The sequence below is a fragment of the Hyla sarda genome, chromosome 12 (assembly GCF_029499605.1).
Source record: "Hyla sarda isolate aHylSar1 chromosome 12, aHylSar1.hap1, whole genome shotgun sequence".
NCBI classification, from domain to species: Eukaryota; Metazoa; Chordata; class Amphibia; order Anura; family Hylidae; genus Hyla; species Hyla sarda.
In genome coordinates this window covers 22,721,992-22,737,058 of record NC_079200.1, presented here as the reverse complement: position 1 = coordinate 22,737,058, position 15,067 = coordinate 22,721,992, and the positions used below count along the sequence as shown (strand labels likewise).

Here is a 15,067-nt window from a genome sequence, read left to right as displayed (position 1 = left end):
CAGCATTCATTTAGAATGCAGGGTGCGGCGGCAGGGTTCGTGATGTCACGGCCATGCCCTTCGTCATGCCCCCTCAATGCAAGTCTATGGGAGGGGGCGTGGCGGCTGTCACGCCCCCTCCCATAGACTTGCATTGATGGGGCGTGGGGTAACGTCATTAGTTCAGCTTTCCGGTGCTCCGGTGGGCTGGAAAAGGTGGATACATTCCTAGGAAAGAGTCTCCTAGGACTGTATCCACCTTTTCTAGCCCACCGGAGCACCGGAAAGCTGAACTAATTTATGCAGGAAAAGTCATCAACTGCCGAGCCGAGAAGTTCGTGACGAATCGAATTTACTGTAAGTTCGCTCATCTCTAGTTTCTACTCACTCATTGTTCTGTCCTTCCAGCAATCCCTTGTAGGTGGCAATTTCCATTTCTAACAGATTCTTCTGGTCCATAAGATTTTTATACTCTGCAATTTGGCGTTCCAAGTCACTTCTGATCCGTACAAATTCGGCCTGCACGATATCAATCATGTTCTGGAGCTGAGCAAGTTCTGAGCTGTAGTTAGCCTCGGTTTCCATCAGATTACTTTGTAGAGCAGAGTTCTGCAATAAAAACAGTAGGATGGCAAGAAGAGTTTACATTAAAAGGGATATTCCAGGAAAAACATTTTTTTTATATATATATCAACTGGCTCCAGAAAGTTAAACAGATTTGTAAATTACTTCTATTAAAAAATCTTAATCCTTTCACTACTTATGAGCTTCTGAAGTTGAGTTGTTCTTTTCTGTCTCAGTGCTCTCTGATGACACCTGTCTCGGGAACCGCCCAGTTTAGAAGAGGTTTGCTATGGGGATTTGCTTCTAAACTGGGCGTTTCCTGAGACACGTGTCAGCAGAGAGCACTTAGACAGAAAAGAACAACCTTAACTTCAGAAGCTCATAAGTACTGAAAGGATTAAGATTTTTGAATAGAAGTAATTTAAAAATCTGTTTAACTTTCTGGAGCCAGTTGATATTTAAAAAAAAAAAAAAGTTTTTTTCCTGGATAACCCCTTTAAATAGCATAAAACACAGAGTTGTTCTTCGCCAGGTCTTAAAGGGGTACTCCGGTGGTAAACTTTCTTTTTTTTTTTTTAAATCAACTGGTGCTAGAAAGTTAAACAGATTTGTAAATTACTTCTATTAAAAAAAATCTTAATCCTTCCAGTACTTATTAGCTGCTGAATACTACAGAGTAAATTATTTTCTTTTTGGAACACAGAGCTCTCTGCTGACATCTCCATTTTAAGAACTGTCCAGAGTAGGAGAAAATCCCCATAGCAAACATATGCTGTTCTGGACAGTTCCTAAAATGGACAGAGATGTCAGCAGAGAGCACTGTGCTCGTGATGTCAGCAGAGAGCTCTGTGTTCCAAAAAGAAAATAATTTCCTCTGTAGTATTCAGCAGCTAATAAGTACTGGAAGGATTAAGATTTTTTAATAGAAGTAATTCACAAATCTGTTTAACTTTCTGGCACCAGTTGGTTAAAAAAAAAAAAAGTTTTCAACCGGAGTACCCCTTTAACTGAGTATTTCTAGACTTTTACATTGATGGCCGAGCCATGGCTCCACCATATATACAATGAATGGAGCTGCCGAGTGACTATTGCTCAGCTCCCATTATAGTGAAGGAAAGCTGAGCTTCAGCAACACAAAAAGGCCGCTGCACAGTGAACAGAGCCATCTGCTTCCAGCCCTGTTTAAGGGGTACTCCAGTGGAATTTTTTTTTCTTTTTTGCAAATCAACTGGTGCCAGAAAGTTGAACATACTTATAAATTACTTCTATTTAAAAATCTTAACCCCTTAAGGACTCAGACAATTAAATTTTTACGTTTTCATTTTTTCCTCCTCGCCTTCTAAAAATCATAACTCTTTTATATTTTCATCCACAGACTAGTATGAGGGCTTGTTTTTTGCGCGACCAGTTGTCCTTTGTAATGACATCACTCATTATATCATAAAATGTATGGCGCAACCAAAAAACACTATTTTTGTGGGGAAATTAAAAAGAAAAACGCAATTTTGCTAAATTTGGAAGGTTTTGTTTTCACGCCGTACAATTTATGGTTAAAAATGACGTGTGTTCTGTATTCTGAGGGTCAATACGATTAAAATGATACCCATTATTACATACTTTTATATTACTGTTGTGCTTAAAAAAATCACAAACTTTTTAACCAAATTAGTACGTTTATAATCCCTTTATTTTGATGACCTCTAACTTTTTTATTTTTCCGTATTAGCGGCGGTATGGGGGCTCATTTTTTGCGCCATGATCTGTACTTTTTTTTATACCACATTTGCATATAAAAAACTTTTAATACATTTTTTATAATTTTTTAAATAAAATTTATTAAAAAAGTAGCAATTTTGAACTTTTTTTTCCGTTCACGCCGTTCACCGTACGGGATCATTAACATTTTATTTTAATAGTTCGGACATTTACGCACGCGGCGATACCAAATATGTCTATAAAATGGATTTTTTACGCTTTTTGGGGGTAAAATAGGAACAAACGGACGTTTTACTTTTTTATTGGGGGAGGGGATTTTTAACTTTTTTTTTACTTTTACTTTTAAATTTTTTTTTTAATTTTTTTTATACTTGAATAGTCCCTATAGGGGACTATTCATAGCAATACCATGATTGCTAATACTGATCTGTTCTATGTATAGGACATAGAACAGATCAGTGTTTTCGGTCATCTTCTGCTCTGGTCTGCTCGATCACAGACCAGAGCAGGAGACGCCGGGAGCCGCACGGAGGAAGGTGAGGGGACCTCCGTGCGGCGTTATGAATGATCGGATCCCCGCAGCAGCGCTGCGGGCGATCCGATCATTCATTGAAATCGCGCACTGCTGCAGATGCCGGGATCTGTATTGATCCCGGCACCTGAGGGGTTAATGGCGGACGCCCGCGAGATCGCGGGCGTCGGCCATTGCCGGCGGGTCCCTGGCTGCAATCAGCAGCCGGGATCAGCCGCGCATGACACGGGCATCGCTCCGATGCCCGCGGTTATGCTTAGGACGTAAATGTACGTCTTGGTGCGTTAAGTACCACCGCACCAGGACGTACATTTACCTCCTGCGTCCTTAAGGGGTTAATCCTTCCAGTACTTATCAGCTGCTGTATACTACAGAGGAAGTTCTTTTCTTTTTGAATTTATTTTCTGTCTGACCACAGTGCTCTCTGCTGACACCTCTATCCATTTCAGGAACTGTCCAGAGCAGGAGAAAATCACCATAGCAAACCTCTATTTCTCTGGACAGTTCCTGACATGGACAGAGGTGTCAGCAGAGAGCACTGTGGTAAGATAGAATAGAAATTCAAAAGGAAAATAACTTCCTGTGAAGCATACAGCAGTTGATAAGTACTGGAAGGGTTAAGAATTTTAAATAGAAGTGATTGACAAATCTGTTTAACTTTCAGGCACCAGTTGATTTAAAAGAAAATGTTTTCCACCGGAGTACCCCTTTAAAGTGAAGGAAAGCTGAGCTTCAGCAACATAAAAAGTCCGCTGCACAGTGAGCAGAGCCATCTGCTTCCAGCCCTGTTTATTGTGCTTAGTTCTGCTGATCAGACATTGACAGCCTATCCTGAGAATAAGCCATCAATGTAAAAGTCCTGAAAAACCCCATCAAGACCTGCTTAAAGGGGTACTCCAGTGGAATTATTTTTTATTTTTTGTAAATCAACTGGTGCCAGAAAGTTGAACATACTTGTCAATTACTTCTATTTAAAAATCTTAATCCTTCCAGTACTTATCAGCTGCTGTATACCACAGAGGAAATTCTTTTCTTTTTTAATTTCCTTTCTGTCTGACCACAGTGCTCTCTGCTGACACCTCTGTCCATTTCAGGAACTGTCCAGAACGAGAGAAAATCCCCATAGCAAACCTCTATTTCTCTGGACAGTTCCTGACATGGACAGAGGTGTCAGCCGTGAGCACTGTGGTCAGACAGAATGGAAATTCAAAAGGAAAAGAACTTCCTGTGGAGCATACAGCAGCTGATAAGTACTGGAAGGGTTAAGATTTTTAAATAGAAGTAATTTACAAACCTGTTTAACTTTCTGGTATCAGTTGATTAAAAAAGAAAAAAAAATTTCACTTGAGTACCCCTTTAAAAACTATGAGTAAAATTGCCTATCCCACTGGTTATTAGCCTACCATATTTAATTGACTCTCCAGGTCGATTTCCAGGTTCTGTACACTTCGTGTTAAGTCAATAACTTCAATTTGTTCTGACTGTAGATTTGCAGAGCTTGACTGGACTTGAGAACTCAGTTCTTCAGACTGTAAGAAGAAAGAGAGTCTGGTGATCCTCGCGGCATTGCAGTGGTTTAGAAAATAGTAAAACAAGATTTAAGGGGTACTCCGCTGCTCAGCGTTTGGAATAAACTGTTCCGAACACTGTCCGGGATCTCGTGACGTCATAGCTCCGCCTCCTCATGACGTCACGCCCCACCCCCTCAATGCAAGTCTATGGGAGGGGGCGTGACGGCTGTCACGCCCCCTCCCATAGACTTGCATTGAGGGGGCGGGGCTATGACGTCACGAGCTCCTGGCGCTGGCTCCAGCGTTCGGAACAGTTTGTTCCAAATGCTAAACAGTGGAGTACCCCTTTAAATATATTTCAAGACAATTCCTAAACCTTCTTGGTGTAAGCATACAATATGAATTTAAAGGGGTACTCCGGTGGAATAATTAATAATAATTATTTTTTTTTTTTTATCAACCGGTGCCAGAAAGTTAAACAGATTTGTAAATTACTTCTATTAAAAAAAATCTTAATCCTTCCAGTACTTATTAGCTGCTGAATGCTACAGAGGAAATTCTTTTTTTTTGGGACACAGTGCTCTCTGCTGACATCACAAGCACAGTGCTGACACCTCTGTCCACTTTAGGAACTGTCCAGAGCAGCATATATTTGCTATGGGGATTTTCTCCTACTCCGGACAGTTCTTAAAATGGACAGAGATGTCAGCAGAGAGCACTGTGCTCGTGATGTCAGCAGAGAGCTCTGTGCTCCAAAAAGAAAAGAATTTCCTCTGTAGTATTCAGCAGCTAATAAGTACTGGAAGGATTAATATTTTTTAATAGAATTAATTTACAAATCTGTTTAACTTTCTGGCACCAGTTGATTTAAAAAAAAATAAATAAATAAAAAAAAAAGTTTTCCACCGGAGTACCCCTTTAAAAAGTTAAAAGTCAAAGAAAATTTACCCTCGCAAGGAACATGGCTTCCACATCCTTTAGGTTCTTTTCCATCAGGTTTTCGTATTCATCTCGAATCTCAGACAAAACTCTATTCAAATCTACAGCTGGGGCAGCGTCTAATTCCACATTAACCCTGGCGCCGAGTTGACCTCTTAGGGCATTGACCTCCTGCAAACAAACAAATTTACGATGATATCTTATCGGAGAAATGATCAGATTAAAGAAAATTAGTAAATCATATAGACAAATAGTGTTGCTCGCGAATATTCGCAATGCGAATTTTATTCTCGAATATCGCAGATTCGCGAATTCACGAATATTCGCGAATATAGCGCTATATATTCGCAATTACGAATATTCTTTTTTTTTTTTCCACAGTACACATCACAGTGATCATCCCTCTCTGCTTCCAGCTTGTGTGGTGTAAAGGAGGCTCTAAGGGTATGTTCACACTACGGAATTCCCCACGGAATTCCGCGGCGGAAATCCGCGAGCGGAATTCCGCAGTGTGAACATAACATTAGTGTGAATGGGTCTCCGCGAGACCCGTTCACACTGCGGAATTTCAGCGGCGGACAATTCCGCCACTGAAATTGTTCTGCGCAAAAAAGAGCATGTTCATTCTTTACGCGGAAGTCCGCGAGCATTGCATAGCCGTCAATGGTGACGGCGCAGTTCCGCGCAGTCCTTCCGCCGCCGCCGGCTGCCAGTCTGAATCTCCGCTCGTTGAATTCTGCGAGCGGAGATTCCGTTCACACACTTCCGTAGTGTGTGAGACTGGCGTGCAAATTTCCGCATATGCAAATTTTTGTATATGCTAATTTTTGCAGATGCTCATTTTCGCATATGCGAAAATAAAACGTGAATATTACGAATATGCGAATTTAGCGAATATATGATAAATATTCGTCCATATATTCGCCAAATATCGCAAATTCGAATATGGCCTATGCCGCTCATCACTGTAGACAAATACCCTAGAGCAGTGGTCTTCAACCTGCGGACCTCCAGATGTTGCAAAACTACAACTCCCAGCATGCATCCTAGGAGTTGCAGTTTTGCAACATCTGGAGGTCCACAGGTTGAAGACCACTGCCCTGGAGCATCAGATCTGTCCCTTGTGACATCTGAACTTGCAAAATAGATATTATTTTTAGCACAGTTATGTTACCTCCTCATGGTTCTTCTTCATTTGCTGTCGCTCTTCTTCCAGTTCTTGAACCCCTGTATCAAGGGTGCTTTTTTCTTTATTGAGTCCTTCTAGCATACTACGAAGTCCACTCACATCTGCATCCACACTGCGTCTTAGGCCGAGTTCAATATCGTACCTGGTTTTAGCAAAATACAATAATGTTAAATCTTAAAAGACATAAAGTGGTTAACCCCTTAGGGACTCCGCCTGTGAGAACGGTTTAACCCCTTAAGGACTTAAAGGGTACCTCTCATCAAAAAAACTTTTGATATATTATAGATTAATGTATGCAGAATAACTTCACAATTGCATGTTATTAAAAAAATATGCTTCTTTCTATTTAATTTTCCACTTTGAAGAAATGACCACTAGGGGTCTCCCTACCAGTCCTGGCAGCAAGCATTTCAGACTCATGCTGGAGTCCTAAACACTACGAGCTGCCAGTCTGCTTTGTTCACAAAGGAGAACACTCAGAGCTGCCAGCCTGCTTTGCTCACAGCCTGTTTGGCTGTGAACAAAGCAGGCTGGCAGCTCTGAGTGTTTAGGACTCCAGCATGAGTCAGAAATGCTTGCTGACAGGACTGATCGGGAAAAATACATTAGAAAGAAGCATATTTTTCATTAACATGCTATTGGAAAGTTATTCAACATTCATTAAGCTAAAATATATCAAAAGTTTATTTGATGAGAGGTACCCTTTCAGGCGTTTTTTAGTTTTTGCATTTTCATTTTTTCCTCATCACCTTCTAAAAATCATAACGCTTTCAATTTTGCACCTAAAAATCCATATTATGGCTTATTTTTTGCGCCACCAATTCTACTCTGTAATGACGTCAGTCATTTTACCAAAAAATCCACTGTGAAACTTTTGGGGGCTTCCGTTTCTACACAGTAAATTTTTCGGTAAAAATGACACCTTATCTTTATTCTGTAGGTCCATACGGTTAAAATGACCCCCTACTTATATAGGTTTGATTTTGTCGCACTTCTGGAAAAAATCATAACTACATGCAGGAAAATGTATATGTTTAAAATTGTCATCTTCTGACCCCTTTAACTTTTTTATTTTCCGCGTATGGGGTGGTATGAGGGCTCATTTTTTGCGCCGTGATCTAAAGTTTTTAGTGGTACCCTTTTTGTGTGGATCGGACTTGTTGATCACTTATTATTCATTTTTTTATGATATAAAAAATGACCAAAAATTATCTTTATTCACTTTTTTTTCCACTTTTTTTTTGCAGTGTTATAGCTCCCATAGGGACCTATAACACTGCACACACTGATCGATTACATTGATCATTGTTATCCCATAGGGACCTATAACACTGCACACACTGATCTTTTACATTGATCAATGGTTTCTCATAGGAAACCAGTGATCGATGATTCTGCCGCTTCACTGCTCATGCCTGGATCTCAGGCACTGAGCAGTCATTCGGCGATCGGACACCAGGAGGCAGGTAGGGACCCTCCAGCTGTCTTGTAAGCTGTTCGGGATGCCGCAATTTTTCCGCGGCTATCCCGAACAGCCCACTGAGCTAACCGGCATGCTTTCACTTTCATTTTAGACGCGGCATTCAACTTTGAATGCCGCGTCTAAAGGGTTAATAGTGCGCTGCACCACGATCACTGCCGCGCGCTATTAGCCACCGGCAGTTGTTAGAGGCCGGGCCCGACCCGCTATGACGTGGCCCCGCGTTATAGAAAGGGAAAGGACTCATGATGTACCGGTACGTCATGAGTCCTTAAGGGGTTAAACCTGTTAAACTGAACTAGGGCATACGGGTACGCCCTGAGTCCTTAAAGGAGTAGTCCAGTGGTGAACCCAGTGGTGAACAACTTATCCCCTATCCTAAGGATAGGGGATAAGTTTGAGATTGCGGGGGGTTCGACCTCTGGGCCCCCCTGCGATCTCCTGTACGGAGCCCCGACAGCCCGCAGGAAGGGGGCGTGTCGACCTCCGCACGAAGCCTTCGGCAATCTCCGGCTCTGCCATAGCGATGTATTGAGGGGGCGTGTCGGCCGCCGCTTCGTGCGGAGGTCGACACCCGCTATCTGGCCGGAGAGCCTGGCCCATGTACAGAGAGATCGCAGGGGGCCCCAGCGGTCGGACCCCCCGCAATCTCAAACTTATCCCCTATCCTTAGGATAGGGGATACGTGTTTCACCACTGGACTACCCCTTTAAGGATCGGGGATGCATACGCCCTGCATTCCCAAGAGGTTAAAACTTTTTTTTTTTTCAAAATAACTGGTGCCAGAAAGTTAAACAGATTTGTAAATTATTTCTATATAAAAATCTTAATCCTTCCAGTATTTATCAGCTGCTGTATGCTCCAAAGGAAATTATTTTCTTTGTGAATTCCTTTTCTGTCTGACCACAGTGCTGACACCTCTGTCCATGTCAGGAACTGTCCAGAGTAGGAGAGGTTTGCTATGGGGATTTGCTCCTGCTCTGGACAGTTGCTGACACAGACAGAGGTATGAGCAGAGAGCACTGTGGTCAGACAGAAACCAGTATGCTTCCTGTGGAGCATACAGCAGCTGATACCTACTGGAAGGATTACGATTTTTTAATAGAAGTAATTTACAAATCTGTTTAACTTTCTGGAGGCAGTTAAAATGAAAAAAAAAAAATGTTTTCCACCAGCGTACCACTTTAATGTATTTAAAGGGTTTACTTATAAAAATGGTAATAGGATGATAAAGGTCCTGTTTTTTAGGTAAATGACCTACATCCCAGTACTGTTCTTCTTAGATCTTCTTACTTCCCGGCTTACTATTTGAACTGTGACCCTGCTTACCCACAATACCCCTTGCTTACATACACAGTAGAGACTAAGTAGCAATATGCAGTTAAAGGGGTACTCCAGGGGAAAACATTTTTTTTTAAAGCAACTGGTGCCAGAAAGTTAAACAGATTTGTAAATGACCTCTATTAAAAAAATCTTTACCCTTCCAGTTCTTTTTAGCAGCTGTATGCTACAGAGGAAATTCTTTTCTTTTTGAATTTCTTTTTTGTCTTGTCCACAGTGCTCTCTGCTGACACCTTTGTCCGTGTCAGGAACTGTCCAGAGCAGGAGAAAATCCCCATTGCAAACCTATACTGCTCTGGACAGTTCCTGACACGGACAGAGGTGTCAGCAGAGAGCACTGTGGACAAGACAAAAAAGAAATTCAAAAAGAAAAGAATTTCCTCTGGAGCATACAGCTGCTAAAAAGTACTGGAAGAGTATATATTTTTTTAATAGAATTCATTTACAAATCTGTTTCACTTTCTGGCACCAGTTGATTTAATAAAAAAAAAAATAATGTTTTTCACCGGAGTACCCCTTTAAATTGAACATGCTTGACCATCTCAGTGGATGCCCTAAGGTGGCCACGAGTTACCAATTAAAATGGGGCAAAACAAATCAGGCACATGGGGGATTAGTAAGTATATATCAATCAAACAGTCCATTTTCTGAAAAGCAGTCCATTGGAAATCTGTGGAATTTCACACAATTGGTTTAGACCTATTTATCTTCCCAATTTCTTATTCATTTTCATTGGGCTTGGCACCATCCATGAGTCTATAAAGGTAGCAAGCAGAGCTCAAGTCCTGCAGGATCGCATGGGAACTGAGTTCCTGCATTTTTTCCACAGCAGGAACACTGTTCCCCATTAGCAGGACCAACCCTTAAAGGGGTACTCTGGTGAAAACCTGTTTTCTTTTAAATCAACTGGTGGCAGAAAGTTAAACATATTTGTAAATCACTTCTATAAAAAAAATCTTAATCCTTCCTGTACTTATTAGCTGCTGAATACTACAGAGGAAATTATTTTCATTTTGGAATGCTCTCTGATGACATCACGAGCACAGTTCTCTCTGCTGACGTTATTATAATAATAATAATAACGCTTTATTTATTGTTGTCCTTAGTGGGATTTGAACTCAAGTCCCCAGCACTGCAAGGCTGCAGTGCTAACCACTGAGCCGCCATGCTGCTATTTGCATGAAGCTGCTATGCATGGTTGCTAAAAAGGACAGAGATGTCAGCAGAGAGCACTGTGCTCGTGATGTCATCAGTGTTCCAAAAAGAAAGGAATTTCCTCTGTAGCATTCAGCAGCTAATAAATACTGGAAGGATTAAGATTTTTTTAATAGAAGTAATTTACAAATCTGTTTAACTTTCTGCCACCAGTTGATTTAAAAGAAAAAAGGTTTTCACCGGAGTACCCCTTTAATTGGAAATCTTGGGTGAGTTCCCACACTTTTTTTCCCAGGATTTGGCCACTGGTAGAAAGAAACTAAATTTTTTTATCTTAACTTCAAAATGTATTTCCTGCAACAATTCAATCCCCAAATATATTAGTGGTGACCCCCTTATCTAGTGTAAGAAGTAGAAATAATTGCTCTCCCTTAGTCTACTGTAATCTGTGATAAATACAAAAAATTCTTTAAAAAAAAAAAAAAACATCTTCATAGAACTACTCAGCTATGTCGAAAGTTGTCCGAATATTTTTTCTAAGCAGTTTCCATCATGCTTGGTTTAGACGATTCTAATATGGCCGTATTTTAAAGTGTCCATATTGCTCCCACAGGACCCGGGTCATCCATGACCTTCTGGTGATCTACATATTTTTTAGGTTAACCTTGGAGAGGAGGAAGACCTTCTGGTATTGTAGCTGTAATTCAGATGATAAAGAAAGACAGAAAACAGCATGGATGATTTCTATACCTGTGACCAGTTACTTCTATTTTCCCATACTCACTTGTTTCGGAAGTCATCAGTTGCCCATTTAGCATTGTCAACTTCAAGAGCAATTCTAGCATTTTCTGCAGTTAATGTTCGGATCTATAGAAAAATAATTTATACTTTATCTTATGTGAAATAGGAAATATTTAAGGAATATGTCTAAGAGTAATGAATCTGTAAGTCCCGTGTTCAATGAATATACTTAAAGGGTTACTCCGGTGGAAACCTTTTTTTTTTTTTTTTTTTTTTTAAATCAACTGGTGCCAGAAAGTTAAACAGATTTGTAAATTACTTCTATAAAAAAAAAAAAAAAAATTCTTAATCCTTCCAGTACTTATTAGCTGCTCAATACTACAAAGGAAATGATTTTATTTTTGGAACACAGAGCTCTCTGCTGACATCACGAGCACAGTGCTCTCTGCTGACATCTCTGTCCATTTTAAGAACTGTCCAGAGTAGGAGAAAATCCCCATAGCAAACATATGCTGCTCTGGACAGTTCCTAAAATGGACAGAGATGTCAGCAGAGAGCACTGTGTTCCCAAAAGAAAATAATTTCCTCTGTAGTACTCAGCAGCTAATAAGTACGGGAAGGATTAAGATTTTTTTTATAGAAGTCATTTACAAATCTGTTTATCTTTCTGGCACTAATTGATTTCAAAATAAAGTTTTCCACCGGAGTACCCCTTTAAAGAGGTATTCCGACTTTATACATATTATCCTCTATCCAAAACATAGGGGTTAAGATGTATGATCGCAGGGGTCCGGCTGCTGAGGAACCGCGAGATCTTGGTGCAGCCCTTGTGCTGGGCGCTGCCTCTGAGGTGGGGACGTGACATCATGGCCACGTCCCCTATAGACATGAATGAGGGGCGTGGCTTGTCATCACTAGAGGGCGTGGCCGTGATGTCACGTCCCCGTCTCAGAGGCAGCGCCCAGCACAAGGGCTGCACCAAGATCTCGCGGTTCCTCAGCGGCAGGACCCCTGCGATCATACATCTTAACCCCTATCTTTTGGATAGGGGATAAGATGTATAAAGCCTGAATATCCCTTTCACAGCTACTCTAGATTTTGCCCAGAGTTTTAGGCCAGGCTTTCACACAGGTTTTTTTTTCCTGTGGGCTTTTATTCTTTTTTTTTTAAACTGACACTGCAGTTTTTGAGCTAAAACCAGAAGTGTATTCAAAAGGAATGGCAAATATAAAGGAAGGACTTAGACTTCTCCATCCTTCTGGATCCACTTCTGTCTTTGGCTCAAAAACTGCAGGGGCAGAAATCCAAAAAAACGCCAGAAAAAAACCTGTTTGGACACCTAGCCTCATGCTACCTAAGTCTTTTCTGGACCATTGTAAGTTGAAACCAGACTCAACATACAATGTTATGGACAGTCCAGATCTGTGAAACGTGTCAATGAACTGACTCAGAATGGGCATTCACTGGTAAAACTCCTGTATAACTGAAGTGTATGCACTGACTGGTGTCTGGTAGCGCCCCCTACAGTACAGGGAGGTATTACATGTTCTGTACTACTCTTTGGGCCAGGGTTAGCTGCTCCTTTGGACACCAGGTGAGGGCGGCTCCATGTTACTTTTTTTAGGACACTGTGTACTGTACAGGACCCCGAAGAAGCTCCTGTCCTCTACATAGACCAGTGCTTCCCAATCAGGGTGCCCCCAGCTGTTGCAAAACTACAACTCCCTGCATGCCCGGACAGCCAACGGCTGTCCGAGCATGCTGGGAGTTGTAGTTTTGCAACAGCAGGAGGCTCCCTGCTTGGGAAACACTGACATAGACAGTGATTTACAGCTCCCAGCAGATCTTTCTTACTTTTATATATAAGGATTTGCTTTATCTGTATTAGTTATCTACGTATTTTTCTTTAATCCTCACTTTTTCCTATTTTTGGATGACATTTTGGGGCTTCGGAAACCAATTACCAGGTTTCCATAGAGTTCTGGTCTCAACATACAATGGTTTCAACATACAATGGTTTCAACATACAATGGTCATTAGAGATGAGCGAACTTACAGTAAATTCGATTCGTCACAAACTTCTCGGCTCGGCAGTTGATGACTTTTCCTGCATTAATGAGTTCAGCTTTCAGGTGCTCCGGTGGGCTGGAAAAGGTGGATACAGTCCTAGGAGACTCTTTCCTAGGAATGTATCCACCTTTTCCAGCCCACCGGAGCACCTGAAAGCTGAACTAATTTATGCAGGATAAGTCATCAACTGCCGGGCCGAGAAGTTCGTGACGAATCAAATTTACTGTAAGTTCGCTCATCTCTAATGGCCATCCCAGAAACAATTAATATTGTAACTTGAGGGACCACTGTACAGTAAAAAAGTTTTAAAAAATGTACCTCGTTTTGCAGTTCTTCAATAGTCTTCAGCTCCAGACTGGAGTCAGGGGGCGTTGTTGGCGCATTGTGTTCATACCACTCACATATCTTCTTCTCCAACTGGGTATTCTCCTGCTCTAGAGACCGAACCTTGTCGAGATAAGATGCCAGACGTTCATTCAGATACTGCATGGTTTCCTTTTCATTGGTGCTTAGTAGTCCCATGGTCTTACTGCTTGGGTAGTCCTTGGAGTGGCTTCCATAGTTTTGAGTATCGTGCGTGTATCGGTACCGTTGTCCATCGTCCATAGATGCATACATTTTTTCTTTATATGCTACATTTCTAGGAGCCTTGAGGTGATCTTGAGAAGAACTGTGGAATTTCTCATTACGAGATGTCTTTAAACAGTGGGACTTATAGCTTTTCACTATTCCACCACTTCCAATGCTGGATTTATGGCTAGGGTATCCAGAGTGGACTCGGTTGGATCCACCAGAATCAGGGAAGTAAAAGCTTCCGTAACTAAACTTGGGTGAAGAAGCTGAGGAGGAACTTTTCTTCATATTGTACCTCATGGCTTTCGTCAAGGTGAACTCTTCATCAAAGAACAACTGTCCTCTGTCTGAAGAAGCCTTTTATATTAAACACATGGGTGTTGTGAATTACCGCACCACGTTTACTGGCTTTTTACAAGCATCTTATTCGTTTATCTGCCGTGGTTCATTGATGAAAGCATGACGTTCCAGCAACAAGTTATTTGTTATACAGTATGAAACATAAACTTATTGGGAGGTGTAGACGGTTGTAATACCTTTATTGTGCACAATAGTTTATGGCTTTTAGGGTTGTGTCAGCATCAGGGAATCATTCATACTGGATGTTTATAGAAATGTTATTACAATTGTTATGATTGCAGTGCATACCGTACAATGTTTCATGGTACCTGTCATTTAGGAAAAACTTTTACTATATCGTAGAGACGTATCAAAAGTTTGGTGGTCTGAGTATTCGGACCCCAACCGATCACAATAAGCTGGGAAAAGTATGCTCGTAAAGTTCTCTCCCAGCTCTGTGTAATGTGACTGGGACAGACTTGCTATGCAAGTCTATGGGGCCATACAGGTCTCAAAGACACAGAGGAGGAAGAGGAGCACGCTAAGCATTCTCTTCTCCTGGCTTGTTTTTGTGATCGGACGCTTAGTCATTTGGTATAAAAATGTTTAGCTTTTTTTATTTTAGTCTTTTGATTTTATAGAGGCAGCCAAGTTGATGCACCAAAATGGGGCCCACATCAAGTTGTCTTATCTTTCTTCGTAATGGGTCCTTTACTTCTGCAAGAGATAAGTATTAGGACCAATGAGAACCAGACTGTCTTTTTACCATCATTATGACATTAACTTCCACCTCAACTGGTTGGGGTCTTTTTGCCCTTGCTGAATATTTTTGTAAGGCTTCTTCCCATTTGGATTATATTGATATAACTGATGGCTTCTGTATACAATAAGTATCACTGTTGAAAATGTACTAAAATTAGGGGATTTCCATGTACCAA

General features: G+C 41.1%; 1 protein-coding gene across 1 annotated transcript; it reads right to left on the bottom strand.

The window, feature by feature from the left end:
* Positions 1 to 363: 363 nt before the first annotated feature.
* Positions 364 to 14,090, bottom strand: LOC130296278 (keratin, type I cytoskeletal 19-like). Its single transcript, XM_056547670.1, has 6 exons — positions 13,536 to 14,090; positions 11,191 to 11,273; positions 6,416 to 6,572; positions 5,251 to 5,412; positions 4,195 to 4,320; positions 364 to 588 (listed from the first exon to the last, which is right to left on the bottom strand). The coding sequence occupies exons 1-6, from the start codon at positions 14,088 to 14,090 to the stop codon at positions 364 to 366; spliced, it is 1,308 nt and encodes a 435-aa protein (XP_056403645.1).
* Positions 14,091 to 15,067: the final 977 nt, after the last annotated feature.